Here is a 25783-nt window from a genome sequence, read left to right as displayed (position 1 = left end):
ATAAGGGCTTAATGGGTTAAACCGGTAGGGATCATTCTGTTAGTGCCCCTCCCCAACCACGCGACGAAGGGAGATAGAACGATAGATAGAACGATATATATAGCCTCAACCAATGTTCTATAAGCAGGTTCCTTGAAGTTCTGGTAATGGCCTCATTGTGAGTCCTGTATATATGTAACCCTCCTTGCCATGCTCTTAAGGGGTTAACATCAGATAGACTATTTACATGGTTATGCTCAGTGTCTCATACCTTTTTCAGGGTGCTGGATCCGTGCAGACTGGGAGTGGATATACAAATAGAATACAAATGGGTGCCAGAAACTTTTATAGTGCAAACAAAGAGCTTTATTCACATCCATTGATAATGATCCACATGCATCGGACATACTTCCCATAGACATTAACTGGTGTCAAAATATATGGGTACTCTGTGCTTCTTACAGTACCTTGGTAGCTCTCACTCCTACACTAGGGAAGTACTTAGGCTTCTGTAGGATTTCATCCCCTTTGTAGTTCTCACTCACATGCTGGAGAGGTAATTATACTTGTGTCCTTTAGTAATGTTAGATTGGAAATGTCTTGTATAGCTTCCCCAATGCCCATGTATCTTATGGACACTGGTTGGGGGACACTATTATCTGGGATCAGTATCCCTTACTGAGGACAGCATTCTTCCTTTATACTGTTCTTATCAGATCGGGAGATTTCTGACTACCTGTCAGTGAGAGTACACTATCTTAAGGGATCAGTAGCCTGCCAATCTATGCACTGCATACCTTGTCCATACCTATTGGATCGGGGCTTCGCTAGGGACTCCACGTTGGGCCAGGTCCAACTATGCTCCACAATTTCTACTCTGAGAAATCTCTGCTGAGTACTTGCCCGCTCCTCATCAGGTCTGAGAAAAATCTGTGTTCATTACTATGGGCTCTATCTGTAAAGGGCACGTTTCTTAACTGAAAACAATAAAGGTGACAGGACATCCTTACTACACATAACTATACACTTAAACCTATATAGATTACGTAGAATGAGGCCCTCTCCAACTGTTACTCTTGAGGAACCTCCTAGAACACTGGTGGGGGGGGGGGGGAAATGTAGGGGGGGAAAGGTAGGGGGGGGAGAAGGGTAGGGGGGGGGAAAGGGTAGGGGGGGGAAGGGTAGGGGGGGGAGGGAAGGGGGGGAGGGTAGGGGGGGGAAGGGTAGGGGGGGATGGGTAGGGGGGGGAAAGTGTAGGGGGGGGGGAAAGGGTAGGGGGGGGAAAGGGTAGGGGGGGGGAAAGAGTAAGGGGGGGAAAGAGTAGGGGGGGGGAAAGAGTAGGGGGGGAGGAAAGAGTAGGGGGGGGGGAAAGAGTAGGGGGGGGGGAAAGAGTAGGGGGGGGGAAAGAGTAGGGGGGGGGAAAGTGTAGGGGGGGGGAAAGGGTGGGGGGGAGAACCACACACACACACACACACACACACACACACACACACACACACACACACACACACACACACACACACACACACACACACACACACACACACACACACACACACACATCTCCCAATGGTGACATCTCTAGCCACAAGACCTGCTGGGAAATGGTTATCCTTTCTGCAAATCTGCCGTATACCGAAATGGGATAGTGAACCCAGAGAATAGTGTGTGTGTCCCTACAAGGTTCCAACTGAGATAGGGCATTAGTGAAGCTATGCAGGAGATTGCTAATCTAACCAATACTAACGGAAACAAGTATAAGTACCTCTCCAGCGTAAGAGTGAGAGCTACCAGGAGAAGAAGTAACCAGAGTAATCATATTATTTGACACCAGTTAATGACTGAAGGGAAGTTTTTTTTGTATGGCGAGCATTATAAATAAAGCTCTTGTTTGTACTATAAAAGTTCCTGGCACCCATCATTATTCTAGACGTATGAAAGTATGTGAGGAGGGCACAAAGTGGGGATTTGGTGCGCTAAAAAGGTCACTGCCAGAGTGCAAGGATGGAACGCCAAGGGTATGATCAAGGAGCTGTGTTATAGGCTCAAAGTAGCTGCTTGTTGTACCATAAACCTGTTATGTGAAGAAATCCTAGACCCAAGTGGCTAGATAAAAAACATATAGTAGCTATACAGTATCCCAAGTATTGGGGTGGAACGATATTGGTGTAGTAAATGTCCCACTGGTGTGGAGGGGAATGTAACACCCTCCTATTAGGTTTAGAGAATGTCCAGTCCAATATAGTAGTGTACTTCAAGCTGTGTGCTGCCCCAAAAACACAGATCACCGTTCCTGGATTGGACAAAATAGAAACACAAAAAAACAGGGGCGCTGTAGCATATGAATGTGTATTGTGGGACTGGATATAAGTTCACAAATAGATATCACAAACATCTTGTGGCCCACAGCTGTTTGTGATATCTATTTGTGAACTTATATCCAGTCCCACAATACACATTCATATGCTACAGCGCCCCTGTTTTTTTTTTGTGTTTCCATCATTATTCTATCTGCCTATCCACGCCCAGTCTGCACGGACCAAGCTCCTTCTCCTGTATCTACAGATATCTGTACAATCTCCTTTATATCTCCCCTTGTGAGTGCATTTCCTATTTCTCCACTTTTGCACATAACATTTTGCAAACGTCTTTATTCCACGGAGCGCGCGCGTCTCTCGGTTTTTAATCTTTTATATATACAAGGCCTCTCTCTCGCTGTTTTTGTGAGTCTAACATTTTGCCACCTTTTTTTAGGGATCAACCAGAATCTCCATATAGTGATTGTGAAATGGTTAGGCACGGGATTGAAATATTAATGAGCAGTGACGGCGTCCTTTTTCTACCACATTTATTTCTGTTTACCAAATAAACATGGTGACTGTCAACGTAGAACAGGACTATAGAAAACCATATGAGCAGTTTAAATGTTGTCCACGCAAACCACACCCAAACAAATACATAAAAGAAGGTAAATGTAAGTTGTAGCGGTGTGCTAGTCTAACAGAAAGGGTTAATGTTCTTCCCCGGACCTGGGAACCAAGGTCATTATTTCTCTGCGACAGGAAGTGTGGAGAACAAAACATCACTTTGTACCAGTACATAATGCGATAAGAGACATCTGCAGCCTCAAATAAGGATTCATTGTTTTTCAGATTGATTCCATTGACATACAGCAGGACTTTGCAACTAGTTCTCGAGAGGGGCTGGATCAGAAAGCAAGGGCCACCAGCTAATTGTGCTGTCAGTTTAGACGCACTTAAAGACTTGAAAATGATTATATTTCAACATTGTGCAAGCATTTCTAACACATGTACCATATATGCACATATTTACATGACCTTACCTTACAAATGCAGTTTCAGTAACATTGCATTTACCTGCCTAAGCAACTACTGTAGTATGAAATTAGCGGGAGCAGAGAGGTAAGTGCCACACAGGGTTGCCCCCTTCCACTGAAGGCCAATCCGGAGTTTTTTAATTTTTTTAATTTAAATATAGCACTTACCTCTGGCGTCCTCCCAGCACCTTCCCCCTGCAACTCTCTTCAACATGGCTGCGCGGCGTCAAATGACGCTGCGTTGCCATGACAACAGGACACTACGTGACATCACAACGTCATGCTGCGTCAAGTTGCCCTGACAATGTGACCACATCACGGAACGTCTCGTTGTCATAGCAACGGGCGTCACGTGATGCTATTACGTTTCATGGCGTTCCCGTTGGCATGGCAACACGGCGCCTTTTGACCCCATACTGTCTGTAGTTGCAAGGGGAGATGCCGGGAGACGTTGCCACACTGCCCACCCACCCAGGGTTGCCACCACCCGAAGGTTTACTAGGTAAACCCTTAGCCCGTAGTCTCCAGGTGAAACCCTGAGTGGTGGCAACCCTGGTGGCACATAAGGGCCCTGTGTGGGCCACCAGTTAAAGAGCACTGACATATAGGCTTATGAAGTCTTAACTCATCTGAGCCCTTATTTAATTTATTGTAAAGCCATTTTTAAAGGTTAGGGAATCTGTGAGCTCTATTGAAACACAGTATTTGTTATTTGTTCTGTGACAGTGTGTATCTCTATAATTATTTTTGTTGTTATATAATTTTGTATGTACAGTATTTTGAAGCTCACCCCTTTTATCTGTTGACACAACAAAGACATTATTCAATGGAAGAAACAACAAAACAGTTGCCGTATACCATAAAATCAACCCTGATTTTTGTGTTGTTGATCAGTGACAAATCATGATGATTTTAATCAGATGCGTGCGATGAACTACACTGATTATTCTTGCCTGTGTAAGGCCGCAAGCTCCATGTAACCACCATCTATCATCCTAGGACAGGGTTTCATGGTGCAAGGTTTGCATAATAAAACTGATAAGGGAGTAACAAAAGAACTTCAACATGGAAGAAGAGAGGGAGAGGGGTATGATAGGAACTTGTAGATGAATCAAGAGTGTCCACAATATACAGGGGGAAAGTATGTGCCAGAATGAAACGAATGCCAGAAAATGTGTTACATGCTAGATTGCTTTCTCTTTATTGCAACTATATTATATATGGCTAAGCAGGACTGGGGCGTTTATAAAACGGTACGGTATGTATACATATAATACAATCGCGTGTGACAACAGCATTAACTGTACAACTGTTTTATCTTTCTTTTATTGCTGGGGTTTCTGCCTGGTAGTTTATCTATTGATAAGAAACAGTCACTTGATTCAACATCAAAAGGTTACATTAAATATAACATTTGAAAGGTTAGATTGTACGTTCTCCGGGGAAGACTTTCCCTTCCTATTGTCTGATGTTGTTTGTTGCACTTACTGTATTATAATACTGTGCATTGTATTGTCTATTTTGTAAAGCACTGCAAACACTGTTGACATATACAAGGTAATCACGAATGGAAGAAACATTTGGTTGTGCTTTTTGACTTGTTAGTAGCTGTGAAAGATCAAAACAGGACCTACAGAATGTTGTATACCCAGAATTTTCAGTGATGTCCTCAACTACAGCACAGTACTACTACTTTTTACATGCTCTATAAGTATAATGCACAAGGTCAGGTGGTTCCACTAATACTGAAGTGTCACTATTTTTGACATTTTTAAAGTTGCATCAGATTTGACCAATCTTCGCCTTTTTGCACTAAAATAACCTAAACCCTATAGAACTCTGCATACCTTGACACTAACGGCTTAATACATTTTTGGAAGGGCCTTCATTCCATCACAGAAAGATGACCTGCGGTGCATTCATTTGTAGGCCCCTGTTTCGTGAAGTTTTGTCCCACAATCATCAACAAATGAAACATTATGACCCACCAGTAATCCATTTTATGTGGACATATGCAAAATGAGTTTATCGAATTCAGCGATCTTCACAGTAGTCCATTACATATGATTACAGGACTGAAAACGGGACAAACCAACTAATCTTGCATTTGTATTTGCCAATTTCAGATTACAAATAGGAAAGTGACTCAGAGCATCCTGTACCTGCATTCTTGACAAAGGCGCTTCACTTTAGTAGATAATGATAGTGATGAAATGTTCTTTGTTTTTTTGCAGACATCCTCAGAAAGGGTGGCAATGCAGCTGATGCAGCCGTGGCTGTAGCTGCTGCCCTCAATGTCACTGAACCTGCCAGTACTGGGATTGGTGGGGACTGTTTCTGTCTCTTTTACAAGGCGGAAACTAAACGGGTCTACGGACTTAATGGAAGGTACGGGTTACAAAATGCTAAGTAATGACAAACTTACATCTAGTTTTAATAACATTTGGCTGGGGGCCTGGAAGGCTTTCCAGGATCACTGATAGAAGTAATGTGGTCATCCAATAGATCAAAAGAAAAGCATAGCTCTGTAGTATCATACAGTCAACAACCATATAGTCAATCTGTATGGTACGACATATCTATGCTTTACTTTTGATCTATTCTATAATCTGATTCTGCGCTACTCACATTACTTCTATCAACTTCTGTGCGGATCCTGAGCAGATCCTATATTGGGTCGAGCAGCAGATACTGGATCGCATTGCACTTTATATTTATGTGCACGTCTGGGTCCATTACTACGGTAATATCCCACCGGTGTTATAGAGAGAGCGCCGCAGTTCTGCCCTTCACTATTTTCCAGGATCGCCAGCTTCACAAATTACAATAGAGTATTTGCCGGTGGGTAAGATGTAATTGGTCACCTCTCTTGATTGGCCTTGTTGAAAGCTTCCTTTGTATGGGACACATGGCTCCTGATTCAGGGTTCCGTCGGTATCGGACCAATGTATCTCTGGGACAACCCTTGATTCACATGTAAAAAAGAATGAACAGCATGGATTGTTGTTTAACATCTGTTGCTGCCACATAAATTCCATGAAAATCTCCTACTTTGCTTTATTTTTACAGGGGAGGTATGTTTTAGTTGCAGCGGCCATTTTGATCTGGGTTGAGCACCCATATTTCTGTTGTTAGGCATATCATAGCACCCACACAGCTTTCACATTGAACCTGCCCCCTCTTTCCGTTAATGTGTCACCTGTTACATGTACATCTCTATTTACTTTGTGCAGTGGCAGGTCTCCACGGGCACTGAGTATTGATCTGTTGAAACAGCAAGGTTTTGAAGAGGCAAACCCTATTCCTTCGACCCATGCTCACAACGTCACGGTGCCTGGGGCGGCAGCTGCCTGGGTTGACACTGTTGCTCTGTTTGGAAGTAAAAAGGTGATTTTGTTTTAACACATAACAAATAACATTGCTAAGCAGTACGAAATGTCTTCTCTTAACCTTTTCACACGGTGCACGTGACCTCTGTTAACAAAACACATCCCAGTATAAATCCTAAAGGCACAGTGTTTCTATATGATATTATATCCCAACATATCACAGCTTATGTTCTACAACTTGCTACCTGATGAAGGGGATATGTCTCCGAAACGTTCTACAAGAGTCACTGCAATTGTTTTTTTAGCATGTTGTTGTATAGTGCTGCTAGTTTTACAGAGACATTTTGCAGGCACAGGTCCCTGCCCCGTGGAGCTTACAATCTATGTTTTTGGTGCCTGAGGCACAGGGAGATAAAGTGACCCAAGGTCACAAGGAGCCAACACCGGGAATTGAACCAGGTTCACCTGCTTCACACTCAGTGCCAGTCAGTGTCTTTACTCACTGAGCCGCTCCCTCTCCCACTGCAATAAAACACAATGAAGACGAGAAGTTTAATGTAATGCTTTATTCGGCGGGCAGCAGTGATACTCCTTTCATTGTTGTCTGTACCTTTCACACCAGAGAGAACATGAAGCCTGCTACATCTGTACTTCCCTTCAGCTGCTTGTTTTATGGACTTGAAGTCTGAAGAAAGGGAAGAGATAACGTATAACACAAATCTATAGCCTTTGGTCATCCACGATTCTCTGGACTAATTATATTTTATGCTGACTAAAGCAATGATGTATTCTAGTACTTGTATTAGTCCTGGAGAAGGGTAGATTTGGCCTTGGCGTTGATGCATGTTAATATCAATGATTACATTATAATGCGCTAGAGCTTTTGCCGCTGCACACGTTTCTTTTTCCGATGTAGAAAACTAAACCTGTGACCTCAGTGCTCTGATTTCTCCCTGGAAGATGTCATGCTGTGTATACTGGATTTTCTTTTGTGTATTGATTTAAAGATGAGGTATTTTTTAAGGGGCTTCCATTGTTCATTCCAGAATTGATTTGTTAAGACAGCCTTCGTTTACTGCAATCAATCATTGGCCCATATGCACTAAAGCGGGCTACGCTTTAGCACATATTAACTCCCAATTAATTTCAATGGGAGTTAAGGCATGCCAAAGTGTAGCACCTTTTAGTGCGTATAGGATGACTTGCTGCAGTCATCTCGCCACCGCTGAGGGTAGTTCGCCACTGGCCATCTCGCCATGAGGGTAACCCCCTAACCTTAGCACTTTCCCCAAAATTCCCATAACGTTGAACCCTTATGCTAAAACCCTAACCTTAACCCCCTAATGCTACCGCTAATCTTCACCCTAAAAACCTTAACCTCTTACCCTAACCCTCTAACTTTATCCTATAAAGCTAAATCTTAACCCCTTACCCTAAAACCCATAATCGGAGCCTTTACCATAAAATCCCTAACTTTACCCCGTACCCTAAAAAAGCTTAACTTCTTACCAAAAAAAAACCCCCTAAAGTGAACCCCTTAACTTATCAGCGAGACGGCCGGTGGCTGATCAGCGGTGGCGAGTTGACTGCGGCAAGACGAACGGCGGCTAGTTGGCTGTGGCAAGTTGTCCCATTCGCCTTTAGTGCATATGGGCCATTGGGGGTGAGCCACTAAGCGCTGATACGTGGTGTTGCACCATTATCTGGCTGTAATTGCCATTCAAGTCAGTTAACCCTGGATCGGGGTGTGATTTCCCTGCATCTCAGCTTGGGGAATCCCAGCCATTGTTCCTTTAGTTAGATACAATAGGGCAATTCTAGACTCTTTAGCCTCAAAAGTATCTGTTCTATTTTCTGTGATATTACGTCTCATGATGGTTGGAGTTAGACTTTTAGTTCTGAAGTGAAAAGTGATCTAACATCTTGCATTTTAAACACATGATAAATATAATTCACAACCTCTTACATGGATCAGATATTTCCCTGTGTTGTATCTTCTTAAACATTGTTAACCATTGCTAGTATACCAAGTGATGCTGAATACTTAACTAAAAACATTTATGTGGGTTCTTTACCTCTAAGCTGCCAGAGAGCCAACTTTTAGCAGCGAAGGTCTCAACAATCCTCTGTGTGAACACGCGGGATATTTAAATATAGAGAAGATTACCAAATACGAAGATGGCTTTGAAAACTCAGATCTGATCTTGGCTGACATGAACGCAAAGTAATGATCCCGTTTCTGCTTCTTGTAGCTGAGTCTGGGAGAGATTTTACAGCCTGCCACCGAATTAGCAGAAAATGGCTTCCCGGTGTCTGAGATTTCTGCTTTTCTATGGAAGACATGTGCCTTTGTGCTGCAGGTTCCACAGAATCAGCATGGAAGGGACCTGCTGATCAGTGGGCAAGCCCCACGCCATGGGCAGATATTCAGAAACCCCTTTCTGGCAAACACATTTAAGGTAGGTTCCTTTTAGTAGTGATTTAAATACTCCTGTCTCCCATGAATAATACATGTAACGTCATAGAATCTGCTTTTTCTAATAGAAGAAGTACAACTAGATATATAAATAGTAATAAAGAAATCTGATTTAGTGTATTTCTAAACTGCCTCTTTGTCAAATATTCTGTTTGAACCCTCTTTGTGCTACAGGGCATGTAAGAATGCAGAGCTGAACGGAAGGGTGATGCAGTGATGTGGTCTCTGACAAAAGCATATATATTTTCTATTAATGTTACCTATTAACAAAATGGGTACGTTCTGTACAGGGATTTTAGTTTCTATGTTATGAGGATGAAACACTACAGAGGTGTCTGCTTCAGATTTTTGGGCAAACAGCAAGATGGCAGCCATTTTCTCTAGGGAATGTAATGGTTTTCACTCAATGCATGTACAGTAACTCGAGTTCTAAGAAAAAAAAGAATTTTGCGTTGCCGAGTCTATCACAAACACATTTTTGGGGGATTGTGTTTAAGGTTCATCATGAAAACTGCATAGTCAAAAGGCCACACATGAATTCTGATACCACATACACCCCTTCTACATAAAAGACCATTGTAGGGGACACGTGCAGAGGTTTAACCAGGGAGGCGTAGTTAAGGAAAAATAAACGTTGGCTTTTATTTAGCCTGCGGCTTTAAACAGTACAGCTTCATGTCAGCATGCAAAACAAATCAAACAGGCCTATCTCTTTGTAAGGGCTAACTCACATTTCCCAGTCCCTATGTGCAGGGCTGGGAGGCTAGGCCTCTTACCTAGCTCTGACCCAAAAGTCCAAAGAGGTACCTTTTACGCAGGGGCTCTTTCTGTCAGTCCAGGTCTGGGTTGGTGTCGGTGGGCGGCACACTCTGGCGGGTTCCAGGGTCCGCTGTATCCTGGAATAGAGGGTCTGTTCCCTGGGATCTCTCTCTGGCAGCAGTCGCTTCCTCAGTGCTAGAAAGATCTGTTCCTGAGGATCTCTCTGGCAGCACAGTCCCTCTGTGCTAAAGATTCCCATGCTGTTTGTGCAGCACACCTTTAAACCTGCTTGATGAGCCAGCTGGAGACTGGCTAATTGACTCTATCTTGAGTTAACCAGCTCCTTGCTAGACTCATCCGCTACAGACAGGCTTATGTGTGCTGCATTTTTAAAACGGGTAAAGGCCTTGTCACAACCATCTATTCTTTTTATACATATGAAACATTTTTTTTTTTTTTCGCACGGCGGCCCCCTCACGTGAGAGGTTCAGCCAACGACGGCGAAACAGCAAGGTGACGCGTCCGACGCGCCTCCCCAATCGCTGGCAGCTCAGTTCACCATCGCTCAGGCGACAGGTGCTCCGTCTCGTGCGTGCGCACCTACTATTATCTTATCCTTAACAACTAAATTGCTACTGACGGATTTACAAGTGGGACCAGCAGGATAGGAAAATACGGAACACGCAATACAAATAGGTGTGTCTCTGTTGAGCACTGATGGGTATCATGATTCAGTAAACAAAGAAGCCCCAATGCACATTTATGACGACAAATGATTTAGTTTATTTCTATATGTTTTTTCTTCTCATTAGTATAGGTCATTTAGTTAAATATTTTGGCCAAAACATATCAAGCCTGCAACCATGTCAAGAGAGACCCCATCAGCAGGTCCTACATTACCAATTTTATAGTATGTATTTTTTCATGATTCACTAGACACTGGCAAAGTATTATATATTGAGTTTTTTTAAACTATAGAAATTGAAGTTTGATGATACTTCAAGTGCTGGTTGCACACGAGCGTCACTTATTTCTACATATTTCCGAAAGCATAGATATTGTATTTTAAGCGTTCGTTTGACTAAATTATGGATTTTTCGAAAGGTGGCGTTTGTTGTTGTTTTTTTATTAGATGAATGGTTCCATCTTTTAAAATAAAAAATCCCAAAAAAATCTAGCCTCTATTTGCAGTTTTATTTGAAATCGTTTAAAACAGAATTAGGTATCAATATAATACGCAGTGAACTTATATCACCTGTTGCCATAAAGCAACTCTGCTGTGCTGATCTACCACAAATCCAATATGGTGACCACGAGGAAAGATTTTGCCAGCAATCCTATCCTGATAAAATAGAACTGAATGTTAACTGAAATGTAAGTACAAAGCAACATTGATGTAAAAGTGAATAACAGTAAACCAAGCCCCAATGCATTGGGGCTTCTTAGTTTACTGTTGTGTATATTGGTCACTTTGCCAGTAGCACTCCAGTTAGCCACAATTAAATATATCAATATATGATGCTGTGGGTTTTGAGCTTGCTAAGATTGTGTAAGTCTAATTGTAATTGTGAATAACAATACATTCTGGTAGGACTGTTCCTGGATTATATTTTTTATTATAATCGTCATTTATTTGCAAGTTGCCACTGCTCATGCTTTATCTCTTCATGAGACTTCGGTCTAGTCCTTTTTGTCTAACTCTACACTCTGGTTCATAATTAGCCTCAATTTATGGATTTTTTAAAATTTGTAATACTTGAATTGGACTACGGTCTCTTCTTGATATGGTGCTAGGTTTGCAATACTGGCGCCAACATACGCCATAGTGCGGTACAATGGAGGTGTGAAAGACGATATCAATAGTAGTCCAATATTAATATACACTGGTACAGTAGTGCTCCATGGAGCTTAAAATCTACAAATGTCCCTTAAAGCTGCAGTTCAAGCTCCCGTTGTTTTCTTTTTTTTTTTTAGTTTTTTTTTTTTACTTCAATAGTTTCATATGGGCAATCTCTACTTAACTAAAGAACTGCATAGCTGCTGGTCAATTCGTTCTCCGTCTATTGATCGGCAAAGTTTGGCGACATCTTTAAATCTGGGGAATGTAAATGGTTGCTATAGCAACAAACATGCTTGTTAAAATAGAATACAAGAAATTTGGTCTTTCAAAGTTGTTTTTTTTTAAAAACAGAAAATGCTAAAAGTATTTTTTCTTACTACAGAACTGATCTATTAAAAAAAAAACACACATGCAGGATGTTGCCTGAACTGCAGCTTTAAACAGACACATGGATACAAATGGCAGATATTCAGTGTTACCTAATATTATTATCATGTGATGTTTGTCAGCAGTTTATAACCTTGTGACTGTGTTTCCCTGATCTAATATCATGGTATTTTTAACTCTTTTCTGTAATCCTTTACTAAACAGTATTACAGATGTAACCCTCTTTCCTGCTGACTAGACAGGCTACTGATGCTGTATATACCTGCTGGCTCACCGAGATCTGAGCCTCCGCTAACTGGGAGCCTGGGGCAACAATAGCAAATGGCAGCGCCTCCACCTGCCCAGGATCCCCTAGATGTGAGATTCCCCTGGACAAGAACAATAATAACAACCCACAAGTATATGTAACCGTTTACTATATATATATATACACTTTGGTCCTAATAACACATATGCATGAAATAACATTAGCGAACATACACACTTATATGGCAGTTATAACCTTAAATGACATATACACATATAAGAATGATATAGCTTTATACCAGTAGTTCAGAGTGCACCCACTGTGCAAGTGTCCCTTCCCCACCACCGTGTGCACCCCACACCGTGTCTAATGTACTGGACCAGTCCCTTGGTCACTTAACCTTTAGTGTCCCCAAGAAATCCACCCCCCAAGGCAGGATCAGCGCCTGTAGGTACCGCTGTTGGTGCACTTTATAATAATACCTGCCGGGCGCTCCAGCACCCGGTCGCTGATACTTCGAAAAGGATCCGCAGATCCAGCGTCGTCTCTCACGAGTAGTTCCTCACTGTCATGGAGGTCTCTCAGGAGGCTTGACTCCGCAATGCAGTCTGATCCCAAACTACAGATCACCTTGTAGCTCAGGAAGATGCAGTGTCCCTGACTGCTACTATCAGTAAATGGTAAAGTCCCTATCTAGGGCTGTTCCCTGCAGTACCACAAGCTGGTGGTGACTCAGGGCCTGTGCTGGGGCCTGGGGGAATATTCTGGCCTATGCAGTGGGTCACTGACCCCGTGCACTATGCACCTCCTCTCCCCTTGCCTCCCAGCACCAACTGTCACCAACTGCCTGTTTTCTCCAGCGTGCGGAATGTTTCAGAATCAGAGAGCAGAGAGTTCTGACAACCCCATTGGCTGCTGTGACCACCTGGTATCCCAACTCCCTGAGGCTCATGGGACTTGTAGTCCCACACAGAGCCTTCCCTGGTAATGGCCGCCGCTAGGGATGCTCCTATCTAAAATGGCCGCCTCTCCTGTATCACTGCGCATGCGCAACTCTATCTGTAGGGGCTGCCGTAACTATCGCGCTACTGCGCATGCGCGAATCGCGCATAACATGGCGGCGTCCTGAGCCAATACCTCCGGGAGTCTCCGGCGCCGCGGCCACCCCGGCAGCTCCCACTAGCACCAGGGTAAGAAGGGGTGGAACCGGAGGACCTGGCTACACAGATATTATATATACTCTTGGAAATCTGGGGTTATATTCAGGGAGTGGTTAGTTAATTAGAAAGGAGATATGGAATCTTTATTGTTTAACAACCCTACCTTGTGTATAAATGGTTTAATTCACTTCAACATTGCCTTTCCAGCTAATCGTTACAACTGTAACATTTATATAAGGCTAATTAATCAAGCTTCAAAAATGACTGTTTAGCTGTTACTGTATCCCTGAAGGAATCACCTGAAACATAGGACTTTGGCCCTTATTCAGTGTGCTGTGAATTTGCTTGCCCAATTTTATTCTCATTTAATGACACGTATTTCTCTGTTGTTAGGCTCTTTTCCAGCATCTACATATAGCATATCAACTAAGGGCCAGTGGATTAAATGTTTTGAATGGATTTGCTCCTACTTTGCTGTGCGCTGCATTAAATGTAAGAATCCTAATTAAAGGAAAAATCAATTCCATGTACAATATTTTTTATTGAATGTTTTTTTTTTTTAAATGGGGCTACTGGTCCATTTTTTTTATTGGTCGTTCACCCTAGATATCCAAGTCCTAGAAATAAATCAGCGCGTTGATATTTGTAGGTTTGGGGGCTACAAATTGCCAAGTAATAAGTAAGTTACCAATCAAGAGAGGCAATGTCTGTGGAAAGGGAAGTATTAGTGTATCATAGCCTTGTGGGCTTGTCATTTTGAGTAATGCAAACAAATGACAACAAACATTATTTCTGAAACAAGAGGTCTCTTGGCAGAATGACTCATGCAGACATGATGTGGGAGACACGAGGAGCCATCAGACACCTAAAGTCTAGGTCAGAGGTCCACAACTCCAGTCCTCAAGGACCGCTAACAGTGCAGGATTTAAGGATAGCCTCTCATTAGCACAGGTGGCCCAATCATTTTCACTGAACCACCTGTGCTCTAGCAGGGGTATCTGTAAAACCTGCACTGTTAGTGGTCCTTGAGGACTGGAGTTGGGGACCTCTGGTCTAGGTGAAGATGGCGCTCACAAAATCCCAGACTTTAGGGATTATATCTGAGTGTTTTTTACGTTTAGTGGAGATTAAGCAAATTCCAGTGGTTAGAGTTGAACTTTTTGCAACTGAAATCAAATGACATTCAATTGAATGAATATCATGGACATAGAAGGAGCTGAAAACTATATATGGTTCTGGGATTCAAAATGCTTAAACAATGTAGAGGAATGTTCGATTCATTGTATCTGCCTGCACACTGACTCTCTTGGAGCAAATCTATTAGTTATTTCTAAAAAGCAGGAATGTGATAATACATTTGAGTACAGTTATGTAGGGCATTTGTGCTCCTTGCAGAATTAAAAATATTTTTTGTGATGTTTAAATACAAGCAAATTTTACGTAGTTAATTTCCATCCCCATTTATATATGTATTGAAAATACATGGAATACTTTGACCCGCTGTAATAAATCGGTTGAGTCACTTTTTTTTTTTTTTTGGAAAATTAGTTTTTATTGAGAAAATGTTTTGCATACATATAAAATACACAATTTGGGAGAAAATAATAATTTGGGCGTACAATCAGGGAAAAGGGGGGGATTGGTCAAGAGGAGTATTCAGGTGGATTTTAGACAATAAACGATCAGTCGGCAAAAGGATCAGACAGACACATCAAACAAGACTATTCAGAAGAGAACACATATTCAAGGGTCAAAGCATAGTTGAAGTAGGATTTACACCCTCAATGTCGGATTGTGCTTTCCAGGGTTGCCATACTTTTTGAAATTTTGTGCATGAATCATTTAGCATGCTTGTTAATTTTTCCATCTGGCAAACAAACCAGACTCTATTTCTAATTTTGGGGATGTGCGGTACTTCCTGTTTCCACATGGCTGCAAATTCACATCTGGTCGCAATTGAAATATGGAAGATTAGTGTATTTTGTGCTCTGGGGATATCCTGGAGTGGCCTGTTTAGGAGTAAAAGCCAAGGATCCAATGGCAAGTCTAGGCTTAAAATGTTTTGAATCACTTTTTAACGGTGTAATACAACTTACCAAGATGTATTGGAGATGCGAAGAAGAAATTGCTAGCCACACTTTTACCAATTTAAAATGTAAGACATTTAAAATATTTGTAAATTTAGGTGTACATTCTTTCAAAACCATACTCTTCTTCAGGTCCTTAGTGCTTCATGTACCTGAGATCTTCTTCATGTACCTGAGATCTTCTTCATAGTATCTGAGATCTTCTTCATGTATCTCAGTTCTTCTTCATGTATCTGGTTCTTCATGAGCCTGAAGAAGGACCCTATGAGGTTCGAAAGCTTGTATACTATAAACCATTGTTGGTCCCATAAAAGGTATCATACTAAGAATGTATTCCTTTTACTTTCACATAAGGGAGCAATATAGCTAAAAATTATTTTTGGTCTAACTGTCGGCACAAATTGGACTATGAAATGCGCAAAAACAAAGAACAGACAATACATCATGTTGTGGTTGGGGGTCCCTAATCTAATTGAGGAAATGTGGCAGTGATTGCAAATGGGTCAACTGACAGGTGTCTACTCATTTTCAAATTACATTTATTTTAAATTGTAATAGTTCAGCTTCAATCAGTATCCTTAATCACTGACTGCATTGGTCTTTTTCTGGGATCACCCTACAAAGACACGGTTAATTATTGATATTCTTATCAATTCTTTATATATTTAGCACAAATTGTAGTATTCCGTTCTAGAAGACATTGTGCCGTGTATACATGTAGCATGCTATGTCATATCTAAGGCAAGGCTAAAGTTTATGACATGCGATTCAATGAGATATTTCCAGTTGCTATCATTGGGAAGGCGAAATAAAGTTTAGCAGAATCCATTTGAAAGAAATGATAATGTACCAGATAGTTAGATTGGCTGAAAAACCCATTGAGCTGTTCTTGGGATTTAGTGGTCATTATTTTTTTCCATGAATTTAAAATGTTCCCGGACGTGGGGTCAACTCTGACGAATGACTGATATATTTAATAGGTTAGCATAGGGGATCGCAAGAACCCCCAACACGTTAAGTTTTCAGGATATCCCTGCTTCATCACAGGTGAGCCACCTGTGTTGAAGCAGGGATATCCTAAAAACCTGACCTGTTGGGGGGGTGGGGGGGAGAGAGGGGTAGGGGATGTCTTGAGGACAGGAGATGAGAAACCCTGGGCGCTGCAGTAGCCAGCGGGGACCTGGCCTAATGTGTTACATGTGCTATATTGTGACATGTTGTCCTACTATTATGGCAGATTGCATAGGTTACACCTGTATTTAATAAAATAGCAAAATGTGACATCGTATATGGTAAAAAACAAACAAACAAAAAAACCAGTGCTGTATTATATTTTTGTATTATCATTCAACTCCACGCCATTTTAAATGAGTTTTAATGCATTCTTTGATTTCTAGAGCAGGTTTTAGTTCACCTCCGAAGCAAGATCTTTGCAACAATTTCCTGTTTGTGATAATCTGTTGCCAAATTTCCCAGCAGTTTGTGCTGTAAACTGTATCAATAGATAATGTTACCTTAGTAATATCAGGATACATTGTAGCTGCTGTTCCACTGACTGCGTGACTAACGTAATGGCTGCCTCAATCAGGATGTGTACACATTTAATACAGGAGCACCAAACGATTGCCAGCTTAGGAAAGAATGTAGAATTGTACATTGCCACGTGCTTTACATATACAAATTAGAAAAGAAAAAAGCTACAATGTGGCCTACGTGACCACTTTTAGAAAAAATAAGAATAACAATAGGATAAAAAGCTGCACCGAAGACAGCAAAAGGTTGCATGGCCCTGGGAACAGCAGCCTGTGGATATACCGCTTGACTTATATTTAATACCAATTGCAGTATTATTCGTATAATTATCATTTATTTGTAAAGTGCCAACATATTCTGCAGCGCAGGTACGCCTGTCCGAATCAACATCCTATCCCTGGGCAGTACTGGGGATAAGGCCGCGTCCATGCTGATCGCTCGCTGTCCGATCAAAACAATTTAAATGCATTGGAGAGGCCATACTGCGTGCGCGCTCACGTGAGCGTGGGTAGGAGTGATGCATGCAGAGACAAACTTTTTTGATTTTGTCGCACGATGCCGAGGTCAGCCGAGGTCAGCCAATGAGGGTGAACCGCTCACATGCCCCCCCCCCTCCCGGCACGCCCTCGCCACCCTCCCCCCCCCATTGCGCAACACTGCAGGCCATGGATCTCGGCAAATACAAGCACGTGTGATTTCACGGCGCTCAGCTGCATGTGCGCAATCAGCTTGGGCACAGCCTAACACTGCAGTAGGGTTACTGGTATTTCTGCAGTCAGAGAAAATGTGTGCCTAACATAATGGCGCCGTTTACATGTCCTTGCATCACGTGGGCCAATAGGAAGCTGTGATGTCATCCGGTGTGGCTTCCTATTGGCCCGCATGACTGGGACATTTAAACTGAAAAGAGAGATACCGGCACCACCTACAAGTGAAGGAGTGACTTAGTGAGTAAAGACACTGACTCTGTAACCAATGACACAGAGTTAAAAGCAGGGGAACCTGGTATCAGCTCCTTGTGATCTTGGGCAAGTCACTTTATCTCCCTATGCCTCAGGCACCAAAACATAGATTCTAAGCTCTTCTGCGCTGTCTGTAAAAATCCAATGTACTACGCATGGTGCACTAGACTGTAATTGTGAAGCACTTCGAGTTCCATTGGGAGAAAAGCGCTGTATGAAATAAAGTTATTATTATGAAATAAAAGTTATTATTGTCTAACTGTTTAAGTGTGGAACAGCCAATAATCAGCAACCAAAAGTCAGAAGTGTTCATGTCATTACAGGTTTTGTCTGAATCAGGTAAGAAAGGATTCTATGAAGGTCGGATTGCAGAGGCTGTTGTTCAAGTTGTAAAGAGCAATGGTGGGGTTATGGAATTAGAAGACCTGGCAAGCCACGTGACAGAAGAAGTGCAACCTATCTGCACAACCTACAAGGTAATAATACAGATATATTGCAACTGCTGGCGCACTGTAGCGGGACATAGTCGATGCACCAGCAGAAGAAGCGGCCATTGTTCTGAAGGACCAATGGTGCCCAAGAAGGGGCTGGTCTGCCGTGCTTTTCACCCGCTGGAACATTAATGATGGCAACATATGTAGCATAGATTATAGGTATGCATTAAAATGTTGCCTACCCATAGGTACTGTACACTTGAGGATCCTCACTACACACATTTTCTTTATTAGGTATCAGGCCCTATTTATTCTTTTTGTAGCGATTAATAGTTTTTAGGGTTTTCCTGGACTGTATACAAAATGGCTGCAATTTTATATCATACAAAGTACTGCACCTTTAAAGAAGAACACCTGGACGTATGCGATTCAGTGTTTCCCAGTATCTCCCAGAGGTTGTGTTACTGATAGAAAAACGCTATTGTTATTAAATGGATGAATAAGAGCACTATGGGCTGAAGTCGTACTTTGAAAATGAGTAGGTGAGCATCTCCAGTTTCCATAACTCAACCAATACGGTTGTACCATTAATCACAATTGACATTATACACTCAACCTTATCTACGATGCACCTCATCTGCTTACTACTGCAGGTTTGTCAGTGGAAAAAAGAGAACTCCTGACCTATGAGCATGTAAAGTAATCTGTGTAACCGGCACAACTGCATCACATATTCTGGTAGATAAGGCAAGGAAGCAAATGTATGTTAGCATTGTTATTTCCGAAGCAATTATAATGCATACAAAAGGAAGAAGTCAGGTGAAAGTGGCTGAGAACTTCCATAAGCAACGATTAATGCATAATCCCACCTACTTCTTCTCCAATGCCAATTGGGTATTCCAGGAGTGGCCAACAACCAGTGCTCAAGGGCCACCAACAGTCAGGCTGTAAAGATACCTCTCTTTCAGTACGGTTGGCTCAATCGGTGGCTCAGTCGTTGACTGAGCCACCGATTGAGCCAACTGTGCTGAAGCAGGGATATCCTTAAGACCTGACCTGTTGGTGGCCCTTGAGGACTGGAGTTGGCCACCCTTGAGCTATCCAAAACACACCAACCTTCTTATTCCCCTGTGCATTATGTTTCCACTTACCCGCCCTTATAGATTGTAAGCTCCTGGAGGCCGGGCCCTCCTTACCTACGGTAACAATGTATGTTAATATTTCATTATTTTCATCATCCAACCCTATTGTACTGCGCTACGAAATATGTTGGCACATTTTAATAATATAATAATAATAAATACTTTAGAAAAATACATCTAAATAGCAAAGCCACTGAATGGTAGAAGAAAATGTTTAATAAAACATACAAGGATTTGACTTTTCGGTGTATTGAAAAAGGAGGAACCACCGGGAAAAAAACATTATTTTTCATCAGCCTTTGATTTTGGTCATTTAAATATAATGGTATTATGCTCATCCCTTCGGTCTCTATTTTACATATGACACACAAGTGCAATACAGTAAACCAGGGGAGCTCAACCCCTCCCACCCAACAGATCGGGTTTTCAGGATATCCCTGCTTCAGCACAGGTGGCTCAATCAGAGGCTCAGTCTTTGACTGAGCCTCTGAATGAACCACCTGTGCTGAAGCAGCGATATCCTGAAAACCTGATCTGTTGGGAAGGCTTGAGGACTGGAGTTGAGCACGCCTGCAGTAGAGTAAAGGCTTATGCATGCAAACATATACACAGATAATAGATCTTGATAGATGAATAGATTAAAGTGCGTATCTCATTTACCAGACATCCACATTTTAATGCACAGCCCAGCATGCAGTTACATTCCGTCGTGTGGCGTTTGCCATCCTTTTCATTAGCATAAACCCCCCTGCATCTCAAGCCCCCAATTATACCCCCAATACCCCCTATCCCATGTTAAGTCATCGAAAGCCTCTGCCTTCCGGTTGCACTATCTCTCTGCCTCCCACTCGCCTGATGCAGTTGTGCCGGTTACAGATTACTTTACATGCTCATAGGTCAGGAGTTCTATTTTTTCCACTGACAACCCGCAGTAGAGAGCAGATGAGGTGCATCGTAGATAAGGTTGAATGTATAATGTTATTAATTAAACAACAACAGTGCCGGTCGGTGCACCACCCCACTGAAACTCCTGTTGAAGTCAATGGGAGTTTTCATGTGATAGTGCCCCAATTGGCACCATCACAGTTTAATGAATAACTCCCAAAGTGTGAATTGCGGGTGTTTAAAGTACCCACATAATGATTCAGCCTTTCAGTGCTTTCTTTGATTACACATGCTGGCATGTTCTGCTACAGAACATTTATTTCCTACAGGATCACGGTACAGCAGAAAACACCAAAGCCTTGAATATTTTTGTCGTTAGTACATGCATAACACATTCTAGAAATGTTCTTTGTATGTCTTTCAGAACCTCTTCTGGTCATTGATTTTAAAAAACAACCCTCCTCTTCTTTTATGTCACCATCTAATGTCACTATCTATCGCTTGTACCTCACCCTCTCCCCCCTGGAACCTTCCACATGAACCACTTTGCTAGCAGGTCAGGAAACACACCCTCACTTATTCCCTAGACGAGACTACTGTACCTCCTCTGAGATCAACATGATATGGAAATGTACTTTAATAATGTAACATAGCAGTTAGCTTGTGTTCACACTAATAGCCTTTGATAAATATCCCACGACAATTCCTACTTGTCTCTAAATGTTCTCTCCTTGCATCTTCTGGACCAGATATTGACAATGATAACTAAACACAAGTTGACAAAGTGACGGGTTTGGTTTAATAATAATAATAATAATATGTTTTTTTCTTGTATAGCGTTTACAGTGTACACAGAGCTTTACATAGAATTTTTGCAGGCACAGGTCCCTGTCACTTAGAGCTTACAATCTATATCTATGGTACCTGAGGCACAGGTAGATACAGTGACTTGCCCAAGATAACAAGAAGCTGACACCGGGAATTGAACCAAACTCCCCTGCTTCACACTCGGTATCATTGTTTTAAATGTCAGGGCGTTTACTCACTGAGCCGCGCCTTCAGCCCAAGTATAAATGATGTGAGTCAGAGTATCACATTTGTAAATCTAGAATTGAGGTGCTACAATACAAACTAATTAGTCAGAGGACAAATGCAGTCTTTCGGTTTGACATTAAAACATTGCAATAAGTGAGAGAACCTAGGCTATGCAAGACCATACTTTCTGTTCTCTAGAGCAGTGTTTCCCAACTCCAGTCCTCAGGGAACCCCAACAGGTCGGGTCTTAAGGATATCCCTGCTCCAGCACAGGTGGTTCAGTCAAAATGACTGAGCCGCTGATTGAGCCACCTGTGCTGGAGCAGCGATATCCTTAAGACCTAACCTGTTGGGGTTCCCTGAGGCCTGGAGTTGGGAAACACTGAGCTAGAGAATATGGCCCATATTTATTAAGTGGCATTATTGCGTAAGACATATTCTAGAACTGAAAGGCAATTTATGACATATTTTATTGAATGGGCCATGAGGCATCTTCCAGCACCATGTCTTATTGAATAGCACCATTTAGTAAACATTATCCCATGTGTGATACTAATTAAAATAAATCATGATATTTATTTATTGCTTTACTCAAGATAACCAGTAGTTTTTTAATATGTTGGAGCCACATAAATATATTCACGCAGCTCTCCGAACTTTCATTTCCAAGAAGAATTTTATTTGGACAATTCATACAATCTGACTGAAGTAATTTTAATTATTTCTAGGAATGAGAAAGCTTAGAGGGGATTCACCGCTAAAGGTTATCGGAGCTCAATTGGCCTTAATTAACCTTTTAGTCAATGATGCATCAATGTCTCATATAATACCTCCTATCGGAGCTATGTTAGTTGGCAACTGTGAATAGAGATGTAGATAAAATGTACTTATTTATTTTATTTATGAAATGTTTAACCAGGAAGTAATACATTGAGAGTTACCTCTCGTTTTTAAGTATGTCCTGGGCACAGAGTTATGATGACAAATACATAGTTACATTAAGTGAGCAGGGTTATACATTATATACTGTATAAATACATTGCATACACAGTAAGAGATAAAGAATATCCCCAGCCCAGGGCCAACAACAGGTCAGGTTTTCAGGATATCTCTGCTTCAGCACAGGTGGCTCAATCAGTGGCTCAGTCTTTGATTGAGCCACCTGTGCTGACTATAGTAGTGACCATGGTTTTGAACTTTCTCCATTTGTAGTCTATCTGTCTGACAGTGGATTGGTAGAGCCCCACATCCTTAGAAATGGTTCTGTTTGGTCTGCTTTTCTGAGGTCGTCTGCGATTTCTTTTGATCATGGAATGACGTGTTTCCGCACAACTGTAGACCCAACTCACAAAGTTTCTGATCTTTATATAGGGTGGGGCCTCCCAAACTCACACCTGAAGATCTGCCTAATTATTTTAACACCTGATTCCATGTATTCCCTTTAATTTAGCTGATTAAACCATGGTTTCACTTACTTTTGCACAAACCCTTACTCTTAATTACGCAATGTTTGTCTAATTCATACTGTACATCATTTTGTCTCAAAAGACATGGAATTAGTTAATATAAACCCTATTGGATATTTAAGAAAAGACTGGGTTTGATTTAAGGTTATCATGGAAAAACTATGGAATTTCTGTAATTATCATTGGAATTCACAAACTTTTCCTTGCGACTGTATGTATCTGGTTAAACAATCTGAACCATATGTATCAAATAAAAAATCCCATTGAAATCAATAGATAATTTTTCTTTCAGACATCTGGAGCAATGTTTTCACCCCAGAATTGCTCTGCTTTGATACATATACTTCATACTCTCTCTAAAAGAATGCATTTTTCGCTGCTGAAAGTAATGACAATGAGTGAAGAGACATGCCAAGTTGTAGCCCGTAAAATACATTTTTTTTCCTAGGGTATAAGAGTTTGGGAAATACCACCAAGTGGACAAGGAATCACTGCTTTACTGGCCTTGAATGTGCTGGAAAACTTCAATGTAAAAGGTATAAAACGTGGCAGCATGAAATTCTGTTTGCAGGAGAATTACAACTGTTTATTCATTTGGGATTTACCAATATTAGGACTCAGGTCCACCACTAGCTTCTATGGGGCCCGGAATAATAATGTAACCCAGGGCCCCAAGGGAATGAGCTGAGGAAGCAGGGCCTTTAAGCTTGTACAGTGTAGTGGTGGGGGGCATTTAACCATGGAGGCACCAAGGGCAATAGGGCCCACCTACTTGTATTTGGCAGAGGAGGGGGCCCCGACAAAGTCACAACCAATTTCCGGTTTGGGATTTACGCTGGAACTGGACTGTTTTCCCAGGGATTTTCTCCCCCCACCCCTCTGATGGCAGCTCTGTTGGGACTTCACAGAATGCACTAATATGCCATCTTAAACTCTTCTGTAGCTCTTGATATATGTGCATTCTTATATCAAAAGAGCTGTTTTTCAGTTAAACCGTACCAATGCTTGTTTGATTATTTTCACTATTTTTTCTTTTCTTTACATTTTTCATTTAAGATTTTGTGCGCCCTTTGAAATTTCTCACCAAAATGTTTTCAGCTTTCAGTCGAAAATGTTATATGAATGTATTCTGGTGGAGATTAAAAGATTTAAAAGGTCAGATATTAACACTGCAAAATAGAAAGAAAGGTCTCCTAGAGGACCTAGACCAGGGGTGGTCTACTCCAGTCCTGAGGGGCCACCCCACTGATAGAGGCACTGATTGAGCCACCTGTGCTGAAGCAGGCATAACCTTAAAACCTGATTTGTTGGTGGCCCTTGAGGACTGGAGTTGGTCACTTCTGACCTAGACAAACACTGGCTTAATCTCTGATTGCGTTTTTGAAATGTATACACACGGGGAGGTCCATAGCCTCATTTATTATCTGTAAATAAACACAGATGTTATATGGTGGCTCAGAATATGGTGCACATTTGATAAATCCCTTTATCATATTTATCCAGGATAGATTACTGTAGGTCCAGCACTATTGTTGTTATGAATGCATCATTCTGCTCTCCTATGTATACAGTAATGCTGACATGACTGGCATCCTAGACCTGATAGACCAACAAAGGCTCATCAAATATGCATTTAAAAATTAAGATCTGGGGACTTTTTGTGCCTTGTAAATGTCATATCATTGTGGGGTAACAAAACTTGTATCATGTTTTTTGTCATATTGCAGAGATGGGCCATAATAGTGCTGATTATCTCCACGTCCTAGCAGAAGCTCTGAAATTGAGTATCTCCGATACTATGTGGTACTGTGCTGACCCGTGTCTTGTACCAGTGCCAACAGAAGAGCTTCTTAATAAGGCATATTCTGGGAGGCGAGCAATGCTTATTGATTTGCAGAGGTAAGGGGTGCTCCCTGACTCCTGCTTATTATGCTTTCCGTTTATTGATTTTTCCAAAGTCGCACGTAACAAAAATGTGTCACTTATATTGGTTCCATAGGTTATAGCAGCTTGTAAACTTGCCAACCATTCTCTACTACTAGTTTAATACATTTCATGCTAGGCTTAAACATGCCATCCCTCCCAAAATCAGCTCGGCCTACAGTATCAACTCGTTTATAAGTGTCAATGTATCAGGGTATGTAACAACCGTTGCTGTTGTTTTCTCTGTTGCTTTCACCCTCACAGTTTATAGCCTCTCTCTCCCAAGTAATGGCAGTGACATCATTAGAGTTGAATTAAAGCTTCACCTGATTCCATCTGCCATACTGTTCTATCCCAGGCTTTAGAGGTTTTTTTTAGGGACTTTTCCCCACTTGTAAAAGTTCTAGGAAGCTTAGAAGGGACCTGCAGAAATGTTGAGGGATGCCCTTGCACTTCCAATTTCCCCTTTGAAGTGGGGATAGCACCATAAATGCTGTCATACCAAGTAGCATAAAATCAGCTACCTTAAACCAGATAAATGCTGCTAGTAACACATTGTATACGAATATGCTAATATCCCTATGTACAGTAATACGTGTGTTTGCTTCCATTGCTTCATTGAGAAGCCCTTCCTTACTTCCTTGTACTAACACTAATTATCATTCAGAAGTCACATACACATTCAAATGTAACGGTAATATATGCACATGCAACCTTGTGGCACGTTGCTGGGACAGGACACAGCTGTTCTGTGGTTTTCCTGGTAGACAACTCTTTAATGTAAATGAAAACACACAACATC

The 25783-nt window shown here is 41.7% G+C and overlaps 1 protein-coding gene across 4 annotated transcripts in view; it reads left to right on the top strand.

The window, feature by feature from the left end:
- LOC142465943 (glutathione hydrolase-like YwrD proenzyme) overlaps window positions 1–25783 on the top strand; it is a 56285-nt gene that overhangs the window by 2270 nt on the left and 28232 nt on the right. For all 4 annotated transcript variants that reach the window (XR_012788016.1, XM_075570425.1, XM_075570424.1 and 1 more), the window contains exons 4-9: window positions 5551–5704; window positions 6550–6703; window positions 8898–9104; window positions 18420–18572; window positions 23507–23594; window positions 24786–24957. Coding sequence is in view for 3 of the 4 variants with exons in the window: in XM_075570425.1 (XP_075426540.1) it covers window positions 5551–5704; window positions 6550–6703; window positions 8898–9104; window positions 18420–18572; window positions 23507–23594; window positions 24786–24957 (928 nt within the window). In the remaining variant the exon portion in view is untranslated. The remainder of the gene's footprint in view (window positions 1–5550; window positions 5705–6549; window positions 6704–8897; window positions 9105–18419; window positions 18573–23506; window positions 23595–24785; window positions 24958–25783) is intronic.

Source organism: Ascaphus truei, chromosome 14 (assembly GCF_040206685.1).
Source record: "Ascaphus truei isolate aAscTru1 chromosome 14, aAscTru1.hap1, whole genome shotgun sequence".
NCBI lineage: Eukaryota > Metazoa > Chordata > Amphibia > Anura > Ascaphidae > Ascaphus > Ascaphus truei.
Note: the sequence above shows the minus strand (reverse complement) of the source record. Positions and strands in the feature narration are given on the sequence as shown.